The 25,973-nt window shown below is 30.2% G+C and overlaps 1 protein-coding gene across 2 annotated transcripts in view; it reads right to left on the minus strand.

Moving 5' to 3' along the window:
• Window positions 1-25,973, minus strand: part of LOC107451197 (homeobox protein cut-like 1) — a 587,258-nt gene that overhangs the window by 388,549 nt on the left and 172,736 nt on the right. For both annotated transcript variants that reach the window (XM_071178710.1, XM_016067217.3), the window contains exon 2: window positions 5,657-5,767. In XM_071178710.1, the coding sequence (XP_071034811.1) occupies window positions 5,657-5,767 (111 nt within the window). The remainder of the gene's footprint in view (window positions 1-5,656; window positions 5,768-25,973) is intronic.

Here is a 25,973-nt window from a genome sequence, read left to right on the forward strand (position 1 = left end):
AAAATTAATTCGGCTCAAAAATATCACTTTTTTCCCAATTATCCAGATAAAGTTAGGAAAAATAAAGTTTACTTAAACTTCTAATGTTTAAAAAACGAAATTCATCCACACGCATCTAAAATGATTTTATAAAGAAAATATAGCCCATAAACTTAATTGAATTTTTTTCTACGTAACTTTCATTAATTTTTTTTCTCTTGTCGGAGAAAAACTTTAAACGACCCTAAGGTGTCATTTAAGTTTTTCTTTGACATATTTCACTTTTCACGGTACCCAAACAAAATATCATCGCTCATTCTTTTTTTCCCTCAACCAATACTTAGAATATATATGGGATTTCAATTATTTATTTGACGTTCCGCGAATAAATAAAGACACACGTACTACCAATGCCAATCAATGGGCACTTAAGCATGCTTGATGCTATTAAAATCTTAACGCCTCGTCACGCTCATCACGAGGCGCGCCAAAAAAAATCCTCCCATCGCCAATCTCCTTTGGAAAAAAAAAACTCGAAGGGGAAAAAAAATCCAATCTTCCCACTAATATTAGGAGAAAATTTTTTTGGGCTTTGATCGTTGCACATTAAACCCCTTTTTACACTTTTTGATTTTCATCGCTTCTTAATTTTTTCCCTCCCATTGTCCCCCTGAAAAGGGATTTTTGCAGCTTTTCTGCTTCGGCGCATTTATTCGCGGTACTGAGAAGGTTGCGATGCGAAAATATGTTTTCATTGACGAAAGACAAGCGGATCCATTAGAGGCCATCCAGAAAAGAGGAGTCAGAAATCCGTGAAGGATTTTTCCCTAGTCGAAGATTTCCAGGGAGAAGAAAAAAATTGGAGAAAAAAAATTGGGAAAGATGAAAGAAAAATGATGGCATTGAAATAAAGAGACATTGTATTTCATTCCATATTTAGGATAAGAACACGATAAACCACAAGTTCGAGAAGTGTAATATTAGAACATGGAAAGTAATATGTGTGTGAAAATGTATAGGTATATCAGTTAATAAAGTTTAAATGAACTTTTTTTTTAATTCAATAAAGTAGTTAACGAAAATTAACAATTTAATTGAAAGATAGTTTTATATTTGCACTGACTATACGTTGAAGTAGGTACTTAGTTTACGTCACCTTAGAGCTGCACAACGGACTATTGGCGATGGTCTGGGAAATATATCTGAGGATGATCCGACATACATACCATCAAAATTTTGATCCTCTGCAGAGAGGATGGCTCACCTGTATTGGTAGTCCGACGACCTGAGCATGAAGTTGAGCACTTTACGGAAGAACAGTTTAACGAAGACTGATACCGAGATCTGCCCCTACCATCACAATTTTGATCCTCTGCAGAGAGGATGGCTCACCTGTATTGGTAGTCCGACGACCTGAGCACGAAGTTGAGCACTTTACGGAAGAACAGTTTAACGAAGACCGATACCGAGCACCATCGGCCCCTACTCAGGCTTACCAAAGTGGTAACCCACCCGCTTACTGACCGCAGCCAAGTATGGGTTGAACCTCAAGTATTGCGAAAATTTGAAGCAAACTTTATAAGGTACCAAGATAAACTATATTGTGGTTCAAATCAAACCATCATAAACTTGGAAACATGATACTATGACTCATCTTATCGGATATATAGTTTTATATAACACTTTATTAAGGTTTCAACAAACGTAAGAAGACCAAATTTCTAAACCATGACTTGAGGACAAATCAACGAAGAGTCCTTAAAACATTTTATGATTTGGGTACGATCAACACTCATATATTTATGGAAAATATTAATTTCTAAGTGCCGCAACAAAAAAAAGACCTTTTTAAAAAGAGAGAGAAATTAGAACTAATATCTGAAGCAGAACCATCCATTTCAAGCTTGATAACATTACTAAGTAATTTTGATACATCTATATATTAATAGGCTAGCAATATTTTGTCTCGCTAAAAACTCCCAAATTACGCAACAGAATTAAACAAATAAGGTGTTGTTTTAAAGGTATTGTTATGTAGATGTGCAATAAGGTCTTAAATTATGAAAATTTCCTTTAATTAATTAATAAAATTAATAATTTAGTTTCAACCAATGAGAATTCAGCAAATCATTTTTTGGGTGGTTCGCATAAGCATTGTTTCCGTAAGCATCGTTTGATTTAAAGCATTTCTGAATTAATAGATTGATAAACAAAAATAAGAGTGGATAAAAAAAAACGGAACTGAATTTCTTTAAAAAAGAATTCAATATCTTTAGTTCCTTTGATAAATTTTTAGTTTCATGATAAATTTTTTGTTTCGTTACAATAGAATGGCAATGGCATCGTGCGAATATTCAAACCAAAACAAACGTGCGAATATTCAAACCAAAACAAACTTTCTACAAACAATTATTTTGATTTGAGATTTAAAACGATATCTTAGTTATTTAGTTCTATTTTTATTTATTTAGTGCCTACTGCCTAAATAAAATGCCTGCTATCAGGCGTCGAAATACCTCTGGCAGACGTCAGAGAAATGAATGGCGGAATTCTAAACGGGAAAGCATTTCTTATTGAGATATATTCTCTGCTACAGCTCCAAATTTCTCAGCTACATGAAGAAAAGATAATCAAATTGTGAAGGGGGCAGAGAAGTGTATAAATTTCATTAAGTAATTGATTTCAATATCTGGCATTTTTATTTTAAAATTTAAATTTGTTAAAATGTTTTTATAAGATTGCGAAGCAATATGCAATGGAACTGCGAAGCAGTTCTGGGGGTTGGCGAGCGTAGCGAGCAGGGGGCGGAGCCCCCTAGTTATATGATATTCTGGATTTGTTAATCACTTGTAAAATGTAGAAGTTCATGATTATTAGTTTAGTTTTTGTCGAAATTATTTTCATGCGAGTATGAAGTTTCCATGAGTTAGTTTTAGCATTGCTTTTCGATAGTATTCTCGTAAGACAAAATTATCTTGTTTAATAAAACATACGCATTTCTGATTTTTTGTTGCTGAAATTTTGCTGCATACGAAAAACAATTAGAGGTTTTTGAACAATTCGAAGACATATATCAGACAAATTTAAAGATACTTTCTGTCTTTAAAGACTTTCACAGTTTTTGATGATAGCTATTGGAATTTGAAGTTTGTCCTTAAGGTTTGAGGACATCTGGTCACTTTAATCAAACCAGTACGATATTATTGTTAAAGGCACCGGAATTATGATTCAACCGATCTGTCTCATAACACCTGATATAATACACAATAATTACCTGATACGCAGAAACAACTGATAGAAGATTAGAAACTTATATTGAGCATGCCTTAGTAACAATTCAAAGTTTTTATTTTTAGCCAAAAAAAATTATTATATCCGTTTGTAAGCAATTAGATGATTCGGTGATTTTAAGGCATGTATGTATCAAGGAAATTAAAGATCACTGCTAGACTTGCTAGCAGTTCCTCAGATATCTCAGAGCATTCTTTCATTTGTTCGCTAAGCGTTTCAACATTAGTCAATCATTTCACTATTTAAAATGATAATAACAAAAAGAAACTATGTTTAATTGCACGCATAACCAAATTTAGCTATATTAAAATTGTTGTTGTTAAAAACAAAGTTGGAAAAAAAAGCTTTTGCTCAGCAAAATTAGAAAACCACCATTTCGAGCAATTTAAGTACTCATAATATAAACTTGTTTTAATAAACAAGAACAATATATGACAGAAACTATTTAAAAGAGTTATTCTGAGGCAAATTGTTTGTTAGGAAACACGAAAACGATTTATGGAGCAAATAAATTTATAGCGTGATTAAAAATATGATGTGTTGTCTTAAGACACTCTTCAAGAAATTTCTCCAAAACCACTCAAAAATCTAAGTTTTAGTGGGATGAAGTTAGTATTCCTACGCTGTCATTTTTATTACATGCAAATCAATGGAGTAATCCTTCACTCCTTCAACAAAAGAGAGAATGCAATCTTTTGATAGATCATCTTCCTTCGGATATCCCAATCCATGACAAGTGGAAGAAAGATCGTTCCTTTTCCAAGTCGATCCAGTCATTAACATCCAAGTCCGGAAATTTGGTTTGTTTAAAAGGGGAAGAAGGAGCCAGCATTAGAAATTTATAGCCGAGTATGAAGTCATGCATGATTTGCCAAATCCGGTTCGCCGGATAAATTTTCTGAGATCCTCCGATGAATAAGTGGGTTGGATGGGGAAAGGGTCTTCGATTGTTGTCATCGGCGTGTGCTATTACCACGTGTGTTAATGATCTATATGGGAAGAATGCTGCTTGAATGAATTCATTTCTGCATCTAACCCTTTCGCGCCAAGACTTTCCCTCTCTCGATGGGGAAGGGGGGGTAAGACGTCTCCAGGTCATCATTCCTTCTCTTAGTTAGCCATGGAGTCATTTATTGCTTTCCGTGCGAGTTGTCCTTTTGTCTAAGAAGATGACTGCAGTCATGGCGTCGCCGGCCATTGGCAAGTCAGCGAAAACATTTAATTACTCCCTCACACAATAGTTGTGGATGTTTTATTCATCATATATAGAAGACACATTCTCTTTCTAAAAGTTATCCCTTCTCCACTCTTCGGGGGGAATGCATCGATGCGAGAGGGCATCTCCATGTCCTCTTTTGCAGAATAATGGTGCCTCCCTTTTCCTCTTCTGTGCCAGGTAAAAGAAAACAATGTTCCAAGCGTGCTAGAAGATTAGCGAGAGGTATGAATGTCGTTCTGAAGGGAGAGATGTGTGGAATTATGTCCAGATGAGGAGATATACGATATTGAGATGGGGCATAAGCGAGGCATGGGAATAAATAGGCACATTGCTAGAAAGAAAATCGGGTTGAATAAAATGGGGAAAAAACGTAACTTTTCGTCTGCGAATGGTAAAATTCTAAAAGGGTCCTCCTCATTAGCACTTTTTATGGCATTTCTTAAAACAATAACATGGAATGGGGATAGAGATTTCAAATCATTCATCTTCATAGTTCAATTCAAAGATAAAAGTAGCACGAGCTAAATAACAAGATCTCGTACGAGAAAAAAGTTCTCGACTTGAAGATGGTCATTATGATTGTTGGAATAAAATTTATTCGAACTAGCATCTAAAGTTAGTGAGGAAATTTTTATTATTGCAATAATAAGTACAAAAAATTTTGTTCACATTTCTTGATACTTAGTTAAAATATAAGATCGGTTAAAGTTAGCTTTGCAACTTATAAAATTCATTAAAACTGCCATGTACAGAAATTGTTGTTTTGGGTATTTTATTTGCACTGTAATGATTGTTCCATTTAGAAAAGTCTTATGGAAATAAATTTTCTTTAATTAAGTCAGTGCTTCCCAATCAACTTTTGGTTATAGAGCCCTAAATAATCGACCTTCTTTTTCTACTTAATATTTGAATAATAATTTAAAAAAACAACTCTGTAGCCTTGTATCCCTTCATTGGAATCCAAGGGTTACGCGTAACACCTTGTGAGAACCACTGTATTAAAGTCTTTCTATCACTGAAATTTCAATCTTCAGGTGAATGGGTAAGCATTTACATGAATTCTATTTTGAAACAAAGGAACAATTTTATTTATTTTTAAAATTTTCCTTATATTTAAAGCTAATTTATTTTGCGTAATTTCCGTAAATATTGCAGACATGAACTTACTTCAGACGAGTTTTTCTTGAAGTCTTTGCTAAGTTCGACCAGTCTTTTTCTTGAGTTATCGCTTTCATCTTGTTTATTGGCCAATTCTGTAGCAGTGACGTCAAGGGCTTTCTGCAATAAAACATTTCTCATTAGCAAAATAATTTTATTTAATTTATTAGTATTAACTGAACACAGTGGCGCGACAGCCCATAGAGGACCAAGGGCTGCTGTGCCCATCTCAGTTTTCTTGACCTTGGGCTCTGGTGTGCAGGAGCAGATGTTCAGGTCAGGTGGTCAGCCAAACGCGGAACTCCCAGTGTTTAGTTCCCAATCATGCTTGGTACTCATTTATCGACCCACTAAAGGAATGAAGGGGTGAGTCAACCTTGCCTGGCCCGAGGATCGAACCCAGGACCTGTGGCTCGGGAGCGTGAAGAGCTACCGCTCAGCCACCGGGCGTCTTATTAGTAACATACATGCGTAAGAAAGTTTGGCATATTGATATCACTTTCAACTGTTCGCAGCTATGATACAGTGTTCCCTATCAAATATTATTCTTAAATTAATCATAAGAGGAAGTACGCAAAATAGTTAATTGCTGATTCAAAATTGTTTGATTATTTATTACTGGTTAAAAGCAGGTAAATAATAAATGAGATTTTATTATATTTTCAAAGTTTCAAAAAATACTAAATAGCTCTTATTTCGAATGTTCTATAAGCACGAGTTTAAATCGTTGTCATCAATACTCAGAAACAAAAGAGTTCGGTTTTCTTTCTGAACTATGATTAAAAAGTTTATTTTTAACTAAGATTTGTAAATACATAAATACATAAACTGCTATTCAAAACATATTTTAATATATGCTTAAATTTTTTATGCATTTTAGTTTCTGAAATAATGTAAAGTAGGAAAATTTTCTCCGTATTTTCTTATGTAAACAAAGAAGTCCTTTTCTCGATCTGATACAGCTCCAAATAAAAGGTTTTTGAATGAGTTTAAAAAACGAATAGTCCTCATAGTAACAGATAATATTATAAACATCTAAAATTTTATGGATGGTAGTTAAATTCTAATGAAGTAACACACGTTCCGTGTGAATTCGAGGTCATTTTTCTTGTAAATTTAAGTTGAGAGCTACTAGTTTGGGATAATATTATTTATTTTTAGTGACAAGTAAAACATTTCACTTAATTTTTGCTCCTGAGTTTGAACCAAGCTTTGTAAACAATTTTAAATGATTCTTTACCTTTCAATTCTAACTCAGAAACTTCAGCCTTTAAGAAACCACATTAATCAAAATAGCTCTGATTATTATTTAGTTAATGCTTCAGTATGTGAACGTTTAGTTCATGGTTTTAAAAGGAGTTTTTTTCCGAATAAAGGTACCTATGCCAGAGGCTGAACTACATCCTTGAGTTGAATAGATCAATTGCTTTTCCTAATTTTGCGATTGGGAGTGGCAACTAGATATGTGCACTATTCTTATTGAACTATACGTATTAACATCTTAGAATAAGCATATTCCTATTGGTTGTTATATCCTCATTGATCATTGATAAATTGCCAGTGGACAGGTAAATGAAGGGACATCAGCTTAGGCATCTCTATATAACATTAATGTACACTTTTGGTACTTTTATTTAATTATAAAATACTAAATGCTGATATTAAACGATAAGAAGTTCTAAGTAAAACTTTTTGTGCAATAATTTTAGTTTTAAAATAATTAAAACTTATTATTACTAAAAATCAACACGATAACGTAAATTCTATAGTGTGACAAATAAATTCCAACTCATTACAGTAATATTATTTTATTTCAATAAGTTCAATCTAATTTACTTGGGGAACATTACAACATTTATAAAGTGAAAATGAAAATGAATATTGCTGTTATTTAAAAAATGAGGCAATTTTTTTTGATGAATTTGAATAAGTTTTGATTAATTGTTTCTTTCATGTAATTATGAATAAAATGAATTGTTTTCTGTATTTCACTCTAATATCTACCATAAGTATGCTATGTGCTTGGCTCCGTGATGATCTAATATCTTAAAAGGTGGAACTAACTTCTCTCTGAGTTACGCTTTAATCAGTAGACCGACTTTTGCAAGCGTAAATGTGGAAAAGGATAAATAAAGAAAAAGGAAATCAAGAAATCACGCCATTAAATCGTTTATGGGGAAGCATTTTTTAATCAAAAGTAAAAGGTTCTCCTCTCAGAAGTAATAAGCAAGGAAATCAAAAACAAAAAAAAAGCAGCAAAATCTGTTCTATTTATGCGTTTTTCCTATTCACTTCTGCCAGCCAAGTTTCTTATGTTTCGGCGTAATGAAGATGTCTAGTCCAAAAGCAACCCCGAAGATAAATGATTTCAGTATCAAAGAGAGAAGGGAAGAATATTTTGTTCGAAATTCCTAAGCCACAATTACGTTTGGGGCATAAAAAAGAACGCCCCAACATAGAAATATTTTTTACCCTTCCGCAAAGAGTTAACTAGTAGGGCAATGTCGAGATCTCTCTCACGTGACGACTTTTGAAAATGTCTAGGTAGTAACATCAGTTGTGGCGTGTTTTTCGTATATCGTCTGATATAATGTGCGTTTATTTACCGTCTGCACAGTTGCCATTCTCATTCTCAAAAAAAATTAGAAATTTCTCGTTTTCTTTTATTTTAAAAAAAAGGAATTCAGCTCGCCAATCAACCAAATGATTTTCGGCTCCAAGTCGAGCTTGAAGGGGGGCCAGATCTCATTTGGCTTCGACTTTTCGTGTGCATTGTAAACGGGTTCCAAGCAATATTGGAATATATATGTATTTTATTTTTTTTTTTTGTTTTGTTTCTCCATCTTATTACAACTTTTGCATATTACGAAGACGAGGGGAAAAAGAGAGCGAGAAGCAACCCTTTTTCTAAGCAGAGTGATTGTTGCCATCATACTTTGAGTTACATTTCTACACGAGAAAGTCGGGGAAGGGAACATTTCGCCAATAAAGGGTGAACGAAATCACCGCTTTTCTGGGGTAAAAACAGATCATGACGGATAAAATTAGTTTTACCCCAAGCCGCTTATTCTACAAAAACTTATCCGCAGTTCGCGTGGGGTTGAAATGAAATTGGCTTTTACTCCAGAGATGGCAGAAAAAGAGAAATATATATATATACACACATTCTGCATAGGTCCCGCCTATGCATTTTAGGTTTAAACGATAACTGTTACGGGAATGGAGTACAGGCCGTTATGTTTTCTAATTTTGAAAAATACTTCCCGTTTCGCTAGAAGCATTGGCACGCCACACACTCATTCAATAAATAGCATCACTTATACTTAGCTACTTTCTGAGAAAAATGGTTATAAGGGTAATTAAGTCCTTTTCATTATCACTTTTTTAACGCTTTTCGCTGAAAGTGATGTCTAAATGTTCTTTCAGTACTTGATTCGAATTTTTTTCTGCATCGTTTATTTATTCTTTAATATGAAAGAATTATTTTAATTCGAAATCTTCTATAAACGCTACTGAGTTTCGGACATTTATCTTTAGCGTTAGAAAGTTTTATTTTTATAAATACTGAAATAACGCTTTAAAAAAAGTTTAAGTGTTTTTTACGCTAAGTTCTTGTTTTACAAATGTATGGCACTAAAATTAATGTTAATGCGAAAGAAATGTTTAAAGGCGAAAAATTACGTAAATAAAATAAATATGTTTGGTATATTACCAAATTTGTTTTTAAAAATAAATTTAAGGAAATTTCACTGAAGGAAACATGCTTTACGATAATTAAATAAGCATGTATATTTAAGAAGTCTTAATTTTATAAATATGAAACAATTTCCAGTAATTAATTTTTGTAAAATTACTTTGCAACTTTTAATAAATTAATTCACGAATGATTAATTCAAGAATATGAATGATATTGGAAAAGTGATATTGGAAATTTTATTGTAAGATTCCACCCTCGCACAAACAAAAGCAAGATGACAATGAAGGCAAATTTTGATGCCCACCTAGCCATGGATATCGGGAAATGGAAGTAAAGGTGATCTGGGTTATACGCAGTGCTGACCACATTACCACAATCAGGCCGTTGGTCATGAAATTGAGCCCTAATCTAAATGCCCCCCCCCCTGGTCCACAACAGGCTGTTGCGAGAATGCTTCATGTTTAATAAAGTTATCAAGCAATTTTTTACTAAAATCCAAAAGTAAATTTTAAAGCATTTTCTGTAGAAAATATGAGAGTATTTGCTTAAGCCATACCATCACGTAAAAAACGCGTTCTTAAATTATGTGATTTCAAATTTCTAACTCTTTTTAATTTATTTTTCTCGTACGAAATGGCCTATGAGAACAACTTGACCTGCCAAATTGCACGCTTTCCACCAACCTCATTAATCAGAAACTGCCCTTTATGACCATCAAACAGTTTCAATAATTTCATAGTAACGATACATTAAAAAAAAGGAATAAAGTAATGAGCACGTTCTGTGGAATTAACCAAAGTCATTACAATCTTCAATGAATAATCATGAAATTAATTTGCACCCTTTAGAGATTGAGCACTTCTCACGCAGTTTGATGGATGCCTCTGGATTCATTTCTGGGAAAAATCCAACCTTCCAAACATTGACGATGCCAAAGAACGAGTGTATACATTAAAAAACTGTTGTTTTTTTTAAAAAAATGAATCGAACGCTAATTTTTTTTTATCCCTAAAGCTACTTCAAAAAAGGTACACAGTTAAGCTTTTGAATACATAATTCTTTTCAATAACATCAAACCTGTCAGGAAGGTTGACCGAATTAAAAGAAAACTGCGCAGAAAAAAGGCGTGGTAAGAGACGTAAGATGAAAAAATAGCCTTAATAGACCACCCAAGGGCCTCAAAGGCGTGGCAATTATGTCGCCTGGGGGCCATAGTGTGGCACGAGTCTTCCGCCAACTCCGATTTTCAAGGTACATTTTGAGTAAAGAGCACCTCAAAAAAGGCAAGTTTTGACAAATGTAAAAGACTTAATTGCTATTAAGTTCTGCTCATGTTTGCAGGTACCGGAGGCTCATTAAACGATTGGGATCATAGATAGCCCAGTAGACATGAGTTGAATGAATTTTGTCATCGAAAATAGTAAAGGACATGGGGAATTTGAAAAATGATGGATAGACATTTGTGAAGCATTAATGAGGCCATTTCTTACTGGAGGGAAAACTGAAGCATTAGATATTCATTAATGTGATAAGAATTACTGGATAGAACATTGAATCAACGCAACCACTATTTCAAATAAAGTCATTACTACGTTCAACCTACGAAGTAGGTATTATATAATATTTTTAATATTAATAATTAATTATTGATTAATATTAATAATTCATTATTTATTAATATTAATAATTAATTATTTATTAATATTAAAAATTAGCTATTTATTGATAAATAATTTAAATAAAGATAATAAGGTTTTTGAAATTTAAAGAGCTCCTCCCAATCCTGTTCTTTTTTTCTCACACTTAATAAAATTCTTACTTTTGACGGTCCAGCAATCTTCGATCTGTATTTCCGTATTTCGCTAAATTAGATAATCATTTCGCCACGAAATCACGTGATTTGGGACGAAAAGCGAACTCTCAAATACATGACGAAATTGTTTCCTCAACTCGTAGTGCATTGTGGAAGTTTGTTAGCTAGAATGACGAATCTAGAATGAAGACTAGGCGATCGAACATAAAGTGACGCGACATGACAGAACACAGAGACTAGAGTAACAGACCGCTTCAACACCTATGGGACTGGACAAGCCGACTGCACTGTATGGCAATCAGGTAGTTGACGCCGTACCAGGAAGATCTGGCGTCCGAATCTCGCTTCGGGCATGGGTATAATTTATCTCTCTGTTCTATCCGCACGTCTTGCATCGTGTGGGTGACATTGATCCACCTATAGGGTGCCCAGATAAAGTGATTGATTATTAGTAAGCTGATTATATTAGGCACTAAAAAAAATTTTTTTGTAAAAAAAAATAGAATGGCGAAATTTTTCATTTTGACGAAATTTGTTTTCTTGAAGAAGTGACGACAATTATTTCCTCACTTAGACGAATTTTTTTTCTCGGAGAATATACCAGGAATTATCCTTTTACGGAGAATTACCCTTTTATCCCTTGTCGGTTTTCCGAGATTTTAGGAAACTTCCCCATAAAAGAATATTTTCGGACTGTCCAAATTTCTCCTTTAATCCTTTCTATTTGCCAAACCTTTTATTCTACTCATTATTAGAATTAGGCTCTAGTGGGGGCTTGAATCACTTTTGGTTCCTTATACTTGTTGAGGAAATAAGGCACTGAAAGAAGAATCAGAAAAATAATCGAAATATTACAATTGATTCACTGTTGTCCCAGACTCTATTCTCAAACACTGTAGTTGACCGTTGATTCATCGTCTACAGAAGCATCAAATCGATGCCTAAGGACCCAAATATATTTAATTTTTTTTATTTTTATGAATTTAATTTTTTATAGCTACATATTTGGCTCAAAGAAATTTCCATGCAATTATAATATTAAGTTTCAGCGACTTAAAAAACAAAAGAGAATATTTACGAAAAAAATTTTTATGTTATACATATCCAAGAAGAAATATTTAAGATTATTCTATTGAGAATTATTCATTTTTTCCCGCAATTTTTTCCGCTTTTTTTATACAAAAATAAATTTATATTAAAATATCAGGGGTGATTTAGAAGTTTTATATCTATTTGATTTTCTTTCTTTTTCCTACTATCATGGTTACACTTTTCTTTTCAATAGTTTCTCAGAGAGCAACGGTATTGTAAAAAATGGATACTCAAGTTTCACGAAGCGGGCAAATTTTTGACGAAACCGTTGATTGGTATATGCTCCAATCAAAATTTGGTCAAATTTACGAAATAACACTCGCCATTTCTCCTAGAAAGTAAATTTCGCCAAAATGAAGGAAAAAAATTTCGTCACTCTATTTTTCAAAAAAGGCTCGAAGGAAAATGAAGCTTTTCGAATATTCAAGTCTAATTTTTAATATCAAGGGCACCATATAGGAAGAAAAATGCCGCAAACAAGAAAGACAGATAAAACAGGAAGATAAATTACACCCAAGCCCAAAACGGGATTCGAAGCCATGATTTTCCTGGTTCTACGCGAACTCTTTGATCACATAACAAGCTGGTCGGTTTATCACATCACTTTATTTTCGATCGTCTAGTCTTCATTCTAGTTTTGACATTCTAGTTAAAAATTTCCCACAATGCAATACGATGAGGTTTCAAGTTGAGGAAACATCTTCGCCACATATATAAAGGTTCATGTTTCGTCACGTGATTTCATGACGAAATGGTTCTCAAAATTAACGAAATGCTCCTCAAAGATTGCTGAAAAATTGCTGCTGCGTCAAAGAAGAGAATTTTATTTCTGAGAGTATTTGAAAAAAATATAGAGTGAAAAAAATTTTGAAATAAAATTAAATGCCCCTTTATATTCATCACATTTAGCTTCCATATCAACAACAACAACAACAAGAACAAAAACTATCTGACGTAATAATCATGCTCCATGAACATGCGCAAGAGAGATCTAAATAAGAGCCCTAAAAAGGAAAAGGCGATTTCTCACCTGAATGATTTTGTGACAGATGAAGTTTGAAAACATGGCAAAAAGGGGTGGGCGGCGTGCTTCATCTCTCCTCCGACTTTTTACCCCCTTGAGACCAGAAAGGTGTGAAAAGTTTAACCAAGCAGCAAAAACCACACCTCAAGGTAGAAAAGGGGGGTGTTCGAAAGAAGGCGAGCGAGAGAAAAAAAAACGAATCCTTTAAGAAGTGGAGAAGCCATGAACAATCGTCGCGGTTGCAAGTTTTGCGATTATTAATAAAATATTTAATTCTGAAAGACTTTTTATTTATTTTCCCCTTAGGGAAACTAATCCCTAAACCAAGCTGGCAAGTAATTAGTATGATAATGTGAACGTTTGGGGGAAAAAAAGTAAAAAACACAACAGGTTTGTGAAAATAAATCGTTCACTCGAGCCAACATGGAGGGAGAAGTATTCGGGGCTGATCTAGATACGAGATATAAAGGGGAAAAAAATCAAATTTCTGATTTTAAAATAACAAAAGAAGCTTTCAAAAAGCATTAAATTTGTGGTAAAATAATGTGTTTTACTTTTACTCAACAAATGATGTGTCAACTTGTGCTAAATTTAATGTATCTTGAAACAAAATACAGGATAAAATGTAGCTTTAAATGATGATAGATGCTTAGAAGAAAATAAACTCATAAAAAAATTTTATTAATTAATTACTTAATTGAACACTTAATTAATTTTAAACATTACAGAAAATTTTATAAATAAATTTATTTAAAGCTTTTTTGGCTTATCATTAAATTTTTTTATAATTTTTTACTCTAATTACATTTTTGATAAAGGAGCGTCAATCCATTTACATTTTTACTTAGACTATAGAATAGATTTGCAAAGGAATTCAAACGGAAAATATCTTGAAATATTATATCTCAAAAAGATGAAATTGTACCATATGTTTCTTAATATATTGGATGCTGGTTCTCAGGGGGATGAATTAAATGTAGTCAAATTTGGTAATTTCATCATGATACCTTAGAGCATGGCATGGAAACCATTTATTCGGTTAATCTTCTACTCAATTTTTAATTTTTTAATAAATGTGAAGTAGTAAGAAATATAATAATGAGAACCAGAATTTCCGAGAAACCATTGCCAGGTTAACGGAAAAATTATCTGATTAACAGTTAAAATACCGTAAATTTTGCTTTTATTAATCAGAATATTATGATTTCTTCTACCAAAAACGCCATTACTATAGAGTACAGAATATTTCCAGAATCTTTTTCTCCGTGTAATTGTGCTGAAATAAGTTACGCGCAATAAAAGTGTTATCTACATTTAACACAGCGAATGCTGTTAACTTAGTTACTGATATGGACTAAAGAATGGACTGTAAGTATTTTACAATAAAATAATTTAATGTAATACAAGATAAAATATAAGTGCACTAAGATATAAAAAATAACATACTAAAAGGAGTAATGTACTAAAAAAGTAATGTCCAGAAAACGTAATATACTTTAAAAGCAATGTACTATTCAATATTATGTATTATAGCCTGCAATATGAAATGAAATGTTATAAACGACAGAAGTGTTATGTAATTTCAAATTTTGTACGAAAATTTATTTTAAAGAAAACAAAAGAAAGAAAGGTGTGATAGTAAATCATTTAGCCAAGAGAGACGCTAAAAAATGAAACAAACCATGCAATAAAATAATAATAATAAATAAATAAATTAAAAAAAGGAAACTCATGACTTTTACAATAATGATTTGTTTTATTTTTTGACTCAAATACTGATATTAAATTTAATTTAGAATAATCTGTTTCATTATGATTTAACACGTACACATTTACCATTTTCTTCTCCTTTTTTATTACATAAAAAGCAACATATGTTTAAAAAAAGGGTAAAAATTTTAATGTTATAGTTTTGCAACCTTATTTGCTATGGATAAGAAATATTATTGTAAATTAAATTTAACTCCGAAATTTCTTTTTTAATTATCATTTATTAACCCTTAGAAGTATTATAATATCTTTAATAAATTCAAAAACACAAAAATCTAATGGTATATCTGCCATTTGAAATTTGCCATTTGAATATTATTCGTTTTTCGTAATTAAAAAGATACTAAAAAACAGTTAAGGGGGAAAAAGACCAACATTTCGATTAATTTGTTTTCGTCATTAATAAATATGTAGATATAAAATATAACAAGTTGAAGAAATTAAATTATTATTTCTTTATGGCACAAAAAATATATATTTAGCTTCTGGATATGAAACATGTTTAATCGTTTAAAATAGCATAATGAAAAATTCATTTATTTGTCTAAGTTTGCTTGTGAAATATGTCAACTTAAAGATGTGAAGCTAATTAAAAATTTTTCAAAATCCTAAACACTAATAAAAAGACAGAAAAACAACGTAATATTAACACCATTGCTTTTTTTATCTTAAATATTTAATGCTAAGAACAGAACTGCTTTTCCAACTGATATACTTTTCTTGGGTAATTTGTTTTCATTTATATTGAAATTTAAGATAAAAATTCCCTAAGGTCTAAGTAAAGAAAAAAAAAATTTTTAAAGAATTTTTTGACATCGAATAATAAACGAAAAAGAATAAATTTTCTTACATAAATTTTTTTGTAATCTACTGTCAAGTAAAAAAAAACACATTTAAAAGTATGCATTTGAAATATTATAGGGAATTTTTGTGTGATATATGTTTGCGTATACTCTGTATAATATATCATGATTTATTCATTAAATTCTATAGCATCTATACGAATGTTTTACCATTCATTGATTTTACTAAAATTACTAATTTTAATGAAGTAAAAAATAGATGAAATTCCGATCTTAACTTAAGCCAATTGTCCATATAAATTAAGACGAAAAGTTAATCAATTTAATTAGGTTTGATATTTCGAAATAGGTAAATCACATCAATCAAATAAGCAGCTCATTAAAGTTAAATTCTGCAGCATCTACACGAATTTTCTACCATTCATGAATTTTGCTAAACTTATTATTATTTTCAATGAAATAAATAATGAATTATATTTGTAAATTTTTCACTAACTTTCAATTTTTCCATTCTTTTTTTTCTCGTTATATTAGAAAAGAAACGGAATATATTTAATTTTCATAACATTTGTAAACAACTCACGCTAAAAATATAATAATGCGTTTGTTATTCATGTAAGTAAACATTTTTCAGAATTTTCCCAGATTTTCAGTTACAAATGTATAGACTGATGCCTTAACAAACTGGTAGTACCCGAAGAAGCTCATGCTTACGTACTTCCTATTATTCTGGAGTATTTACACCCATGATCAATGTGTAAAAAGAGGATGATTATTTGCAGTGTGCAACTATTAGTTATTGAGTAAATTAATCGCAAGTTTGAAAAAATGTCGAAGTAATAACTCTGAATTGAACATATATACTATTTAAAAGCATTTAAACAAAATCATTGATTTATGTTGGGAGTGTAGAAATCAACAATTGTAACACAGGAACAAAAATAGTTTAAATGTCAAAAGCTTTATCAAAATAGTTTAAACCGAAGCCACTCGCTGAGAAAAAAGAATGAGAAAACTACTAGATTATTGTAAAATTTACCGTATTTCTGACACTATAGGAACACTATAAATCTCGATAATTTTTATCGAAGCGCTTTAATGATAACTTTTGGTAAAATTAACAATGAAATAAGGCTTTATAATGTGTGACAAAATTTGGAAAATGTGGTAAAAGTTCGTCATTCTAACATGATACCTTAGAGCATCGCATAAAAACTATTCTTATGGCTAAACTTACTTTTCTTACTTTACTTTTTTGTATTTTTACTAAATACGTGGTAGTGAGGACTATTATTTTGAAAATTCGAATTTCTGGTGAACCTCTATGCAGTATAAATGGAAATATTATAAAGTGAGTGGTGTAAATACCGTATCGAATTATGCGCTTAAAAAAATGGAAATACTTTAATGTCATTACTTTATTAAGAAACGTTAATTTTACCAGAATTAATTTCTCCGTGTATTAATATTCTTCTGAAAATTGACAAAGTATTTTTTAAAACTAAATGCCTCGTTTATGTGAAACTTTTGATCAAGTGGTCGATTTTAGAAACACATTTAATTTTTCATGCAAAACTCTTAAGAGAAATTAAAGGACACAAAAAATTTCTTGTATCAAACAAAATTAATTTTGAGAGCGTATTTGTAAACATGTACTGAATATTTTTTGAGGTTACTTTTAGAAAACTAAACATGTTGTGAATAATAGGCAATGACTGACCAAACAACAATAAAAATTACTATACCGCGTGTCTGTAAATGTGTTTTTGAAAAACGAAAACAATATTTTTTTTTTAAAAAAAACATGATGACGTAAATGACAATAGGTTAGTTTAAGTTTCTCATTTCAAAATCAATTGGACTAACTAAGAACGTTTCAAAAAAATTATGGGTTACAAAATGTTGCAAACTCATAAAGTAAGGTAAACAAAATAAAACTGATAGAATATTGCGGAAAAACTAAATCATAACGTAACCCGTTAAAAACATAATACGAGTATGAGAATCTTAGCTTAAGACCAAATGATCAAAGTGTAAAAACTGAATATTTTTGCGGTACTGATAATTTGTTCACATTTAAAACGGAAATCAGAAAATAAGTCAATAGTTATCAGTATCATTGTTTCACTTCAATCATTGGTTTCTTAATATTTTGTCCTTACAAACTTTCAAGAAAAATGATATATCATATCGGAAGCAGTTTTCGAATAGTGGACTAATACCACTTATTAAAATAATGCAGCTAGCTGCATTTCATGTTCTTACAATTCATTTCTGAATCTTATTTTAAAAATAGTTCACCTTCAGATTGTCTCTGCTAGAAAAAACAATAGTAATGAATGAGACTTAATATCTCAGAAGACGAAAGAATCTGGAATAGAACCCCTATTTAAGTAAGAAGTGTATCAAAAATTATATTGAAACAATACTCATGAGACTTTTTGGCTGTTTATTCTAAAAAAAGTAATTAAAGATAGAGTTGGACCACTATTTAAACGCCTGAAAATCTGAAATAGCAAAAATCGTGTAAAAATAAGCATCATGAGACTTTATGACTGCTTTTCTCAAAAAAAGAGCATAAGATGGAGTTGAACTACTATTTATTATGTTATTATTTCATAAGTTTTACTAAATTATTTCATAAGTTTTACTAAATTATTTCATAAGTTTTACTAAATTTTTGATGCATTTGATTGAAATTAAACATGGGATTTTTTTGTGGTTCTTAATTATCAATTTTTAAAAGTAGAGCCAATAGAATATCTTTATTTTATTTTTTAATTTTGTAACCAATAGTAAGTGATAAATTTAATAAGAAGCGCTGGGCTTCTGTCTTTATAACACAGGAAACCTGCTTCATCTTTTTTTTTTTATCGAACACAAGCACTTACTTAAAACTAAACTTCCGTTTTAAACTATTAAGGAACTTTTGTGTAATTTACCCCCTTTTTTACAACAAAATTTCGAGAACAAATTTTTCAAAACCAACCGAAAATTGTTTCCCTTTTTAAATTTCAGTTTTAATCAATAATTTTTTTTAAAGAAATGAAACTCAAAATTGTATTATTATTTTCAAATTGCTGCTTTTTGAAAACTTATCTCATTAACTTTTTTCCAGATCATTAAATGTTAGACATTCATCAATTAGAAGCATTTTTATTTTCGAAAATACTCTAACACAATACCATTTGGCTAAGTTCTACAGCAGTAAAAGGCAAGCACTCTTCATTAACTGTACAATTTATGCTCCTGCAAATAAGTAGAGCCGCAAAAGAAGTTTCGGATTAATAAGAAGGAAATGAATTCCTTAATGAAGTGTAAGAAAAAGTATTTATATGTTTTCTTATTGCTTCCAAAAATTAATCGTTACATTCAGACTTATAATTCTTTAGGGAAAAAAATAAAGAAATTGAAAATCCACCTCTTAACTTTTCCCTAAAAATCCCTCTTTCCCTTTTTCCTTTTTTTTTTCATTCCTAATGATGTTCTGGAAGAAATTTCTCGCCATGGATTTCTTATTTTTCATCTCTCGCTGATATTTGACTAAAAACCAATCGAAAGGCAAACAATAATCAAAAGATTTAATACAAGAGAGATTAAAATTCTCCTCCCGTTTGCGTACCCAGCGCCCTCTGTGTTGAAGTCTCCAACTTCGGTTCCTGATTAAGCTAAGAAGCAATTAACAGCCACTAATTATTCCTAGTCTCTTGCTGGTCCCGCTTTTTAATCTCCCTTCCATCGATCACGTGACTTAAGGAAAATATTCCAATCACCAGGTCATATCCCGTGTGACACCACGTGCTTTCAAATTAAGTTCGTCTAGCTGTTTTGGCCCCCTCCAAAGATTAAACGAAAGAGGAAGAGTCGGAAAAAAAAAGTAGAGAAAACTACAAAAATGAAGTTTTAGGTTGAAAAGAAGAAGAAAAAAAATTGTATTTATCGCGAAAGAAATAAAATGGCGTTGAGCCTCAGAGAAAGTTGTCGCCAAAAGTGGTTAATTATTTAATTTCTTCTCAGTGTCGTTTTACTTTTATTTCTTTTTATTTACACCCATGCACCTACTCCGGCCGTTACTGTCCGAAAGTTGGACTTTTAAGGGACTTTCAACAAATTACTTTCGGTGCCTTTAATTTCATTCAATTTAAAAGTGCATTGTTTTCTTAGATGATCAATTAAATTTAATTTTATTTAATCGAAGTGACGAATAAAATTGGCTTAATTAATTTGAAACTTAAGAAAATGACTACTATATGGACGTTAATAACTATTATTTCAGAATAAATTAACAAAAAAATTATTTTTCTGTTTATTCATTTAATATAATAATTAAATGATCAAAAATTGATTTTAACTTTATTACTGAAGGAAAGTTTATTATTTTATTTAAAACAAGAGAATAAAAAACATAAATATATAAGCAATAAGTTATTTGTGTTATTTTTTGACTCCATATTTAATCTTAATCCTGATTGAATTTTTACATTAATGGTTAAAATAAGTAAGTCTTTCTGAATTCTAAGTTCTTTTTATTGTTATTTTTATACTTTTATAATTATCTGGCAGATTTTTAATGAAGGAAAAATTTTAAAAAAAATTATGTTAAGAAAATGTAAAATATTACAATATAAGAATGAACAAGAAAGTACTAAAATAGAAGATAAAATTACTTATTAAACTGCTCCTTTCTAATTTAGAATCGTTTTCATTTAATAAACTATTTTTTGCTTTGAAATTTAATTATTTCATTGAAAAGAAATACAAGTCGAAGAAAATTCTTAAAAATTTCTTACAAATAGTTATTTCAACGGTTGTCGAATGATTTAGTTGCAATCATATTACACTTGTGTTAATGCATTTTCAAATTTTGCATAAAAAACTATAATGCGGAAATTATAAATAAATTTATTCTAAATGATAAAACTTATAAACAGAAATCAAAAGAAAAAAAAATTGTTTAAATTTTATCATAATTATACTTTTATTTAATAGGAAAACTGTTTGTGATAAGTCCTTACTAAGCAAAACATAACAGTTTAAATCATTTATGTTCTCTGAATCTAAGATGCATAACCATTTGATAGTACATGAAACAATATTTGAAAGGTTACTCTAAAATACTTAATTTACATAAATACTTACACTATTTGTAATATCTTGTTTATTCTTAATGGTCATATATAAAGCTTTCAGAATTTTTTTTAGTTATTTCTGTGCAAAATTTGTAAAGGCAATGATTTGTGGAAACTATTATATAATACACATGTTTACATGCGTAGTATATATATACTTGACATTGTATTATGTTTCGTTAAAAAACAATCTCTTAAGTAACATATCTACATTATATAAAAAACTAACAATCATATTGTGAATAAACCGATGAAATTTCCTTCCTCGCGTTGGCAACAATGAACTGAAAGCTGAAATATAACTTGCACAAGTGAGTTACCAATCATAAGCATGAAAACAAGAACATCTAATGCTCACTTTTCAGATATCTCTTGTCAAAGAATATAAATGAAATAGATTGAAAAAATTTGCTAGGATTAGCTAATTTTTAGGCATGTCTTTCTATGGTTATTTCATTTAATTCACTAGTTAATTTAATTTACTCCCTGTTGCATCATACTCAAAAATATACAACAGTGTATGTAAATTTTCAGAATGGCCCATTTTTTATGCTACATCTTTTGAATTATTTTGATAAACTTTAATCAAACTTAAATCAAAATTTTTATTTCAAAAATCTTTTTTTTTTTCTGCTTTTACATATTTCATAATGCTATGATAAAGTATTTAAAACTGTTTTCTCATCAACCACAAAAATTTTGAAATGTTTGAAATGAGAAGTTACAAACATAATTTCTTAGCAGTATTGAAACGCATAAAAACGAAATGTATATAGACAAAATGTATTTTATTTTATAACTGTCGTTGAACAGCAGATCCAATTCTGGGTTTACGACTATCAATATCCAACTCCGTATCATTGTAATTTTGATACCAGTCCAGAAGACAAGGGAGCTCTTGGATCAGTACCCCCAGAGGTATTGATCTGTCATGCTAGCATGGAGGACTTTGTGACCCAACATATTTAACGTGCATTAGTCCCCATTTACTACACGGGGGAGGGGGTCTTCACCCGGCGGGGATCGAACCCACGATCTTTTCGACATGGGCCCAGTGCCCTATCAACCAGACTATCCCGGCCTTAGATAAAATGTATATACATAAATCGTAATTTGTATATATTATAAGAAATGTGGATACAATTCCGTCACGGGGGGGGGAGCATAAATAAATCTATCTCCCAACTGTTATGGATACAAGTGTTTCTAAATTAATTGTGGTATTACTGGTATTGTAGAATTAGGGATCTAGTATATTAATGCGGTAAGAATCATGGGGTAAGAAATTTTAATAAACCGCCAAAACGCAATAGTACCGATATTTATGGAAACTAGGATAGAATTGAGGCTAAATTTTAGTAAGTAATTATTGCAATTTCATTCTCAAACTTCCTTTTTTAAAGTTAGTTAACTATAAAAACTCGTTAGATATTTTTTCGCTTAAGAAGTTAGACAGAAAGGGTGCGAAAAGTGATTCTTATTATTACTTTTAGATTTTAAATAGTTATTTTGTATTCATATATTTTATATGCATAAATTGATAGAACACTCTTACATAAAATTTATTGTAATAAGTTTAGTTTTTTAATGATTTTAAAACCTTAATTAAACACCTGCGTCATAAAATGGTGTATAATAAGATAAATTTATGAGTTTATTTTATAAACTGAGAAAAAAAGTATGATCGATCAAAACAACACAGAATATGAAAAAATTTCCGTGTTTCTGACTCTATGGAAACAACAGAAAGCAGAGTAATTTTTACCCAACTCTTTTACAATTATTTTGGTAAAATTAGCAATAAAATATTATTTGTAATATGCATTAAAATTTGGTATATGGGATCAAATTTGGTAATTTTGCAGTGATACCTTAGAACATGATATAAAAACCATTCATTCTGTTAAATTTACTTCTCAGTTTGTTTATTTTTTATTAAAGATGTGGTAATAAGAACTGTAATTTTGAAAATCATAATTTCAAAGAAATATGGATGGAAACCATATCATATGAATGGTTTAAATACCGTATATTTTGGTTTCATTAATAAGAATTACATTTTTTTATTCAGAAATGGGTTTACGGTTTTCTCATTGTAGTATAAAAAGGAACAACGCCTTTAATTTCAAGCCCTAATATTTGAATGTTAATCAAAATTAAGAATGCAATAATAACAGAGAAAAGAATTAATAAGGGATAAAAAGTAAATTTTGCGGAAAATACGGCTAAATAAAATATTTAAAAAAAAATTACGAATTAATAACATCATAATTTTTATTAACTTTAGACTGATAATAACAGAAGATTTACAAATCTTGTAGGCTTATGATCGCATCATGGGATTTTTCTTTCCAATGAGAATTCTCCAACAACAATCAGAAACGATTTTAGACAATTTCCTTTTCTGATGCATAGGTATATAAATCACAGTTGTTGTTCCACCAGCTTATTTAAAATTTAGTACGTTTCATTTAATGCGTCGATCACTTACTCGGTTAAAGAAAAAGTTTAATAAGTTTAAACTACGCATTTCAACAAATGTTACGAACTAAAAAATGTACACGATGCATTTATTTTTTAATCCAAAGCAGGTCAAAATCAAAAGAAGGGCAGGAAAATAGCCTGCAGCGGTGATGCCCGTGACATTTTATTGGTAATCTATCTTGAAGATGAATCGCTGGTAGAGTCATTTATTAAAAAATGAATTAAAAAATAAAATTTTAAAGAGGACTAACGTTTAAGATAAAGAAATAAATGCTTTTCTTGTTATCTCGACGAATATGTGCATTGATAGAATTTAATTAGACATGGTGGCTCATTGGGCATTCCCTGACGATCACCACTTTGAATTGTGACCTGATCTCACGTGGGCAACGACCTTCTGTTTGGAACATGTCCAGGTGTATCCATGTTGTGATTTAACATCGCCACATTTAGATTTATTCTTGAAGTACGTATCTCTCTCAGAGATACAAACTGTGAGAAACTGCATACGAATGTTTGAAATTTTCAACCAGTTAATTTATCGATATTCTCTTTTGTCACTTTTCGAAGACAATCGAACATAGCTAATGGAGTTAAAAATTCTTTCATTGATCAAGATAAGATGCAGAAGAAGCTTGATTGAAATCAGCGAACGTGTGGAATGTTTTTATAAGATCTTTTACGGATTTTTTTTAAAGGTGTATTATTTTATTTTTTATTTCGTTTATATCTTTAATACAAGTCTAAAACAAAAGTGCTGTGTTATTTGTAATTAGGGTATTATTATTATTATTTATTGTTATTTATTGTTATTTATCTTCATATCTCTCTTACACAAAGAAAATATTTCTGGTAAAATTAGTGTACTGAATAGTAATGATATTTCGGTCTAAAAAATATTTAAAAAGAAAACAAACTTACATTCGGTAATTTTTCCGTTCATGTATGATAACATTTTAAAAGAAATTCTGGATTTCAAAATTATAGTTCTTATTACCACACATTAGTAAAAAATTCAAAACTGAAACGTGAATTTAACTTAATAAACGATCTTTATCCCTTGCTCTGAAGTATCACGAAAAAACTTCCCAATTTTATCGCTTATTACAAAACCATGTTTTATTGTTAATTTTACAAAACTAATCACCAAACAGCATTAATAAAAATTACCAAGCTCTTAGGTGCTCCCATAGAAACAAAAATGCGGTACATTTTACTATATTCTAGCAATTTTAACCACACTTTTTCGCAGTGCAATGGTGCAAACGTTGAGAAACTGTTTATGAAGGTTTACAAATTTCAACCAGGTGATTTATCGATATTCTCTTTTGTCACTTTAGAAAACAATCAAAATTAGCTAATAATGCTCGAAATTATTCCATTAGTCAAGATAAGATGTAGAAAAAATTGAATGAAATTTGTAAATATTTGAAACGTTTTTATAAAATACTTTATGTAGTTTTTTAAAAACTGTGTTTTTATGTGAATGAATGTGTGTGGTCTGTTTTGGGTATTTATTGTAATTGCAAAACAAAGGGCCTTTATTTCTGAGTAAGAAATTAATAATATTATTATTTCAAATACCTTATTATTATAATTGTGTTTTAACTTCCTTTATAGTATAATTTATATTTCATTTAAAATCACACGCACTATTGTTAGTTTGAAGAAATTGTGTATGTTTTGGTAATTAATGTAAGTAAGGTAAATTAGTTTTAGAATTTTAGTGAACTAGTGAAATTATCAGGAAGCTTAAAGAGCAGTCTCGAGAGAAAATTAGAGTCTGTAATTATGCTCAAAAATTTAAATTTTTATAAAATATTCGGAAACATTGTTGTTTTTTAATTCTTCTATTAAAGATGCACTTTTCTTTTTAATAAAAGTGCTTTTTCAAGTGCAATATAAACAAACTGTTACCTTTAGTTCAAATATTTAGTTTGAGTTCATTAACAAAAGTATTTTGTTACATTTATGTCTTGATAAACTTATTTTTCAAGAAATTGACATCGAATTTTGATTGAATTATCAATCAATCATTAAATTAAAACTTTTTAATGAAAAAATTTTAATTTTAAGAAGATTTTTAATTAAAATTTTTTAAATACTTTAGAAATACTTATTTACCATACTTATTTAAATTTACTTTTTTTCCGCCTTCCGATTCATAATCTCAGAAGTAGTGTTTTCTTGACCCTACGACGCATAATTTTCATTAAACATATTTCTCATACATTTTTTTATCATTTTGTATTAATTTAGAATTCAAAATAAATGAAAAATATTATATTTAGCATTTTACTAAGTAAAGGGTATTAAATAAAGCATGAAACGAGGGTGTCTTTTTTTGTGTTAAAAATGAAATCTTCCGAACACGGCTCACTTTCAAACACTAATTTCTCAAGTTTTCACTTATTTGCAGTTATTTAGATCTAATAGAAACAGATTTTCATTTTTTTTTCATCTTTTAATTTACAAAATCAATTATTAATAAATTTTTGATTTTGAATTTTAAAA

This window comes from Parasteatoda tepidariorum, chromosome 3 (genome assembly GCF_043381705.1).
Source record: "Parasteatoda tepidariorum isolate YZ-2023 chromosome 3, CAS_Ptep_4.0, whole genome shotgun sequence".
In the NCBI taxonomy this organism is placed as follows: Eukaryota; Metazoa; Arthropoda; class Arachnida; order Araneae; family Theridiidae; genus Parasteatoda; species Parasteatoda tepidariorum.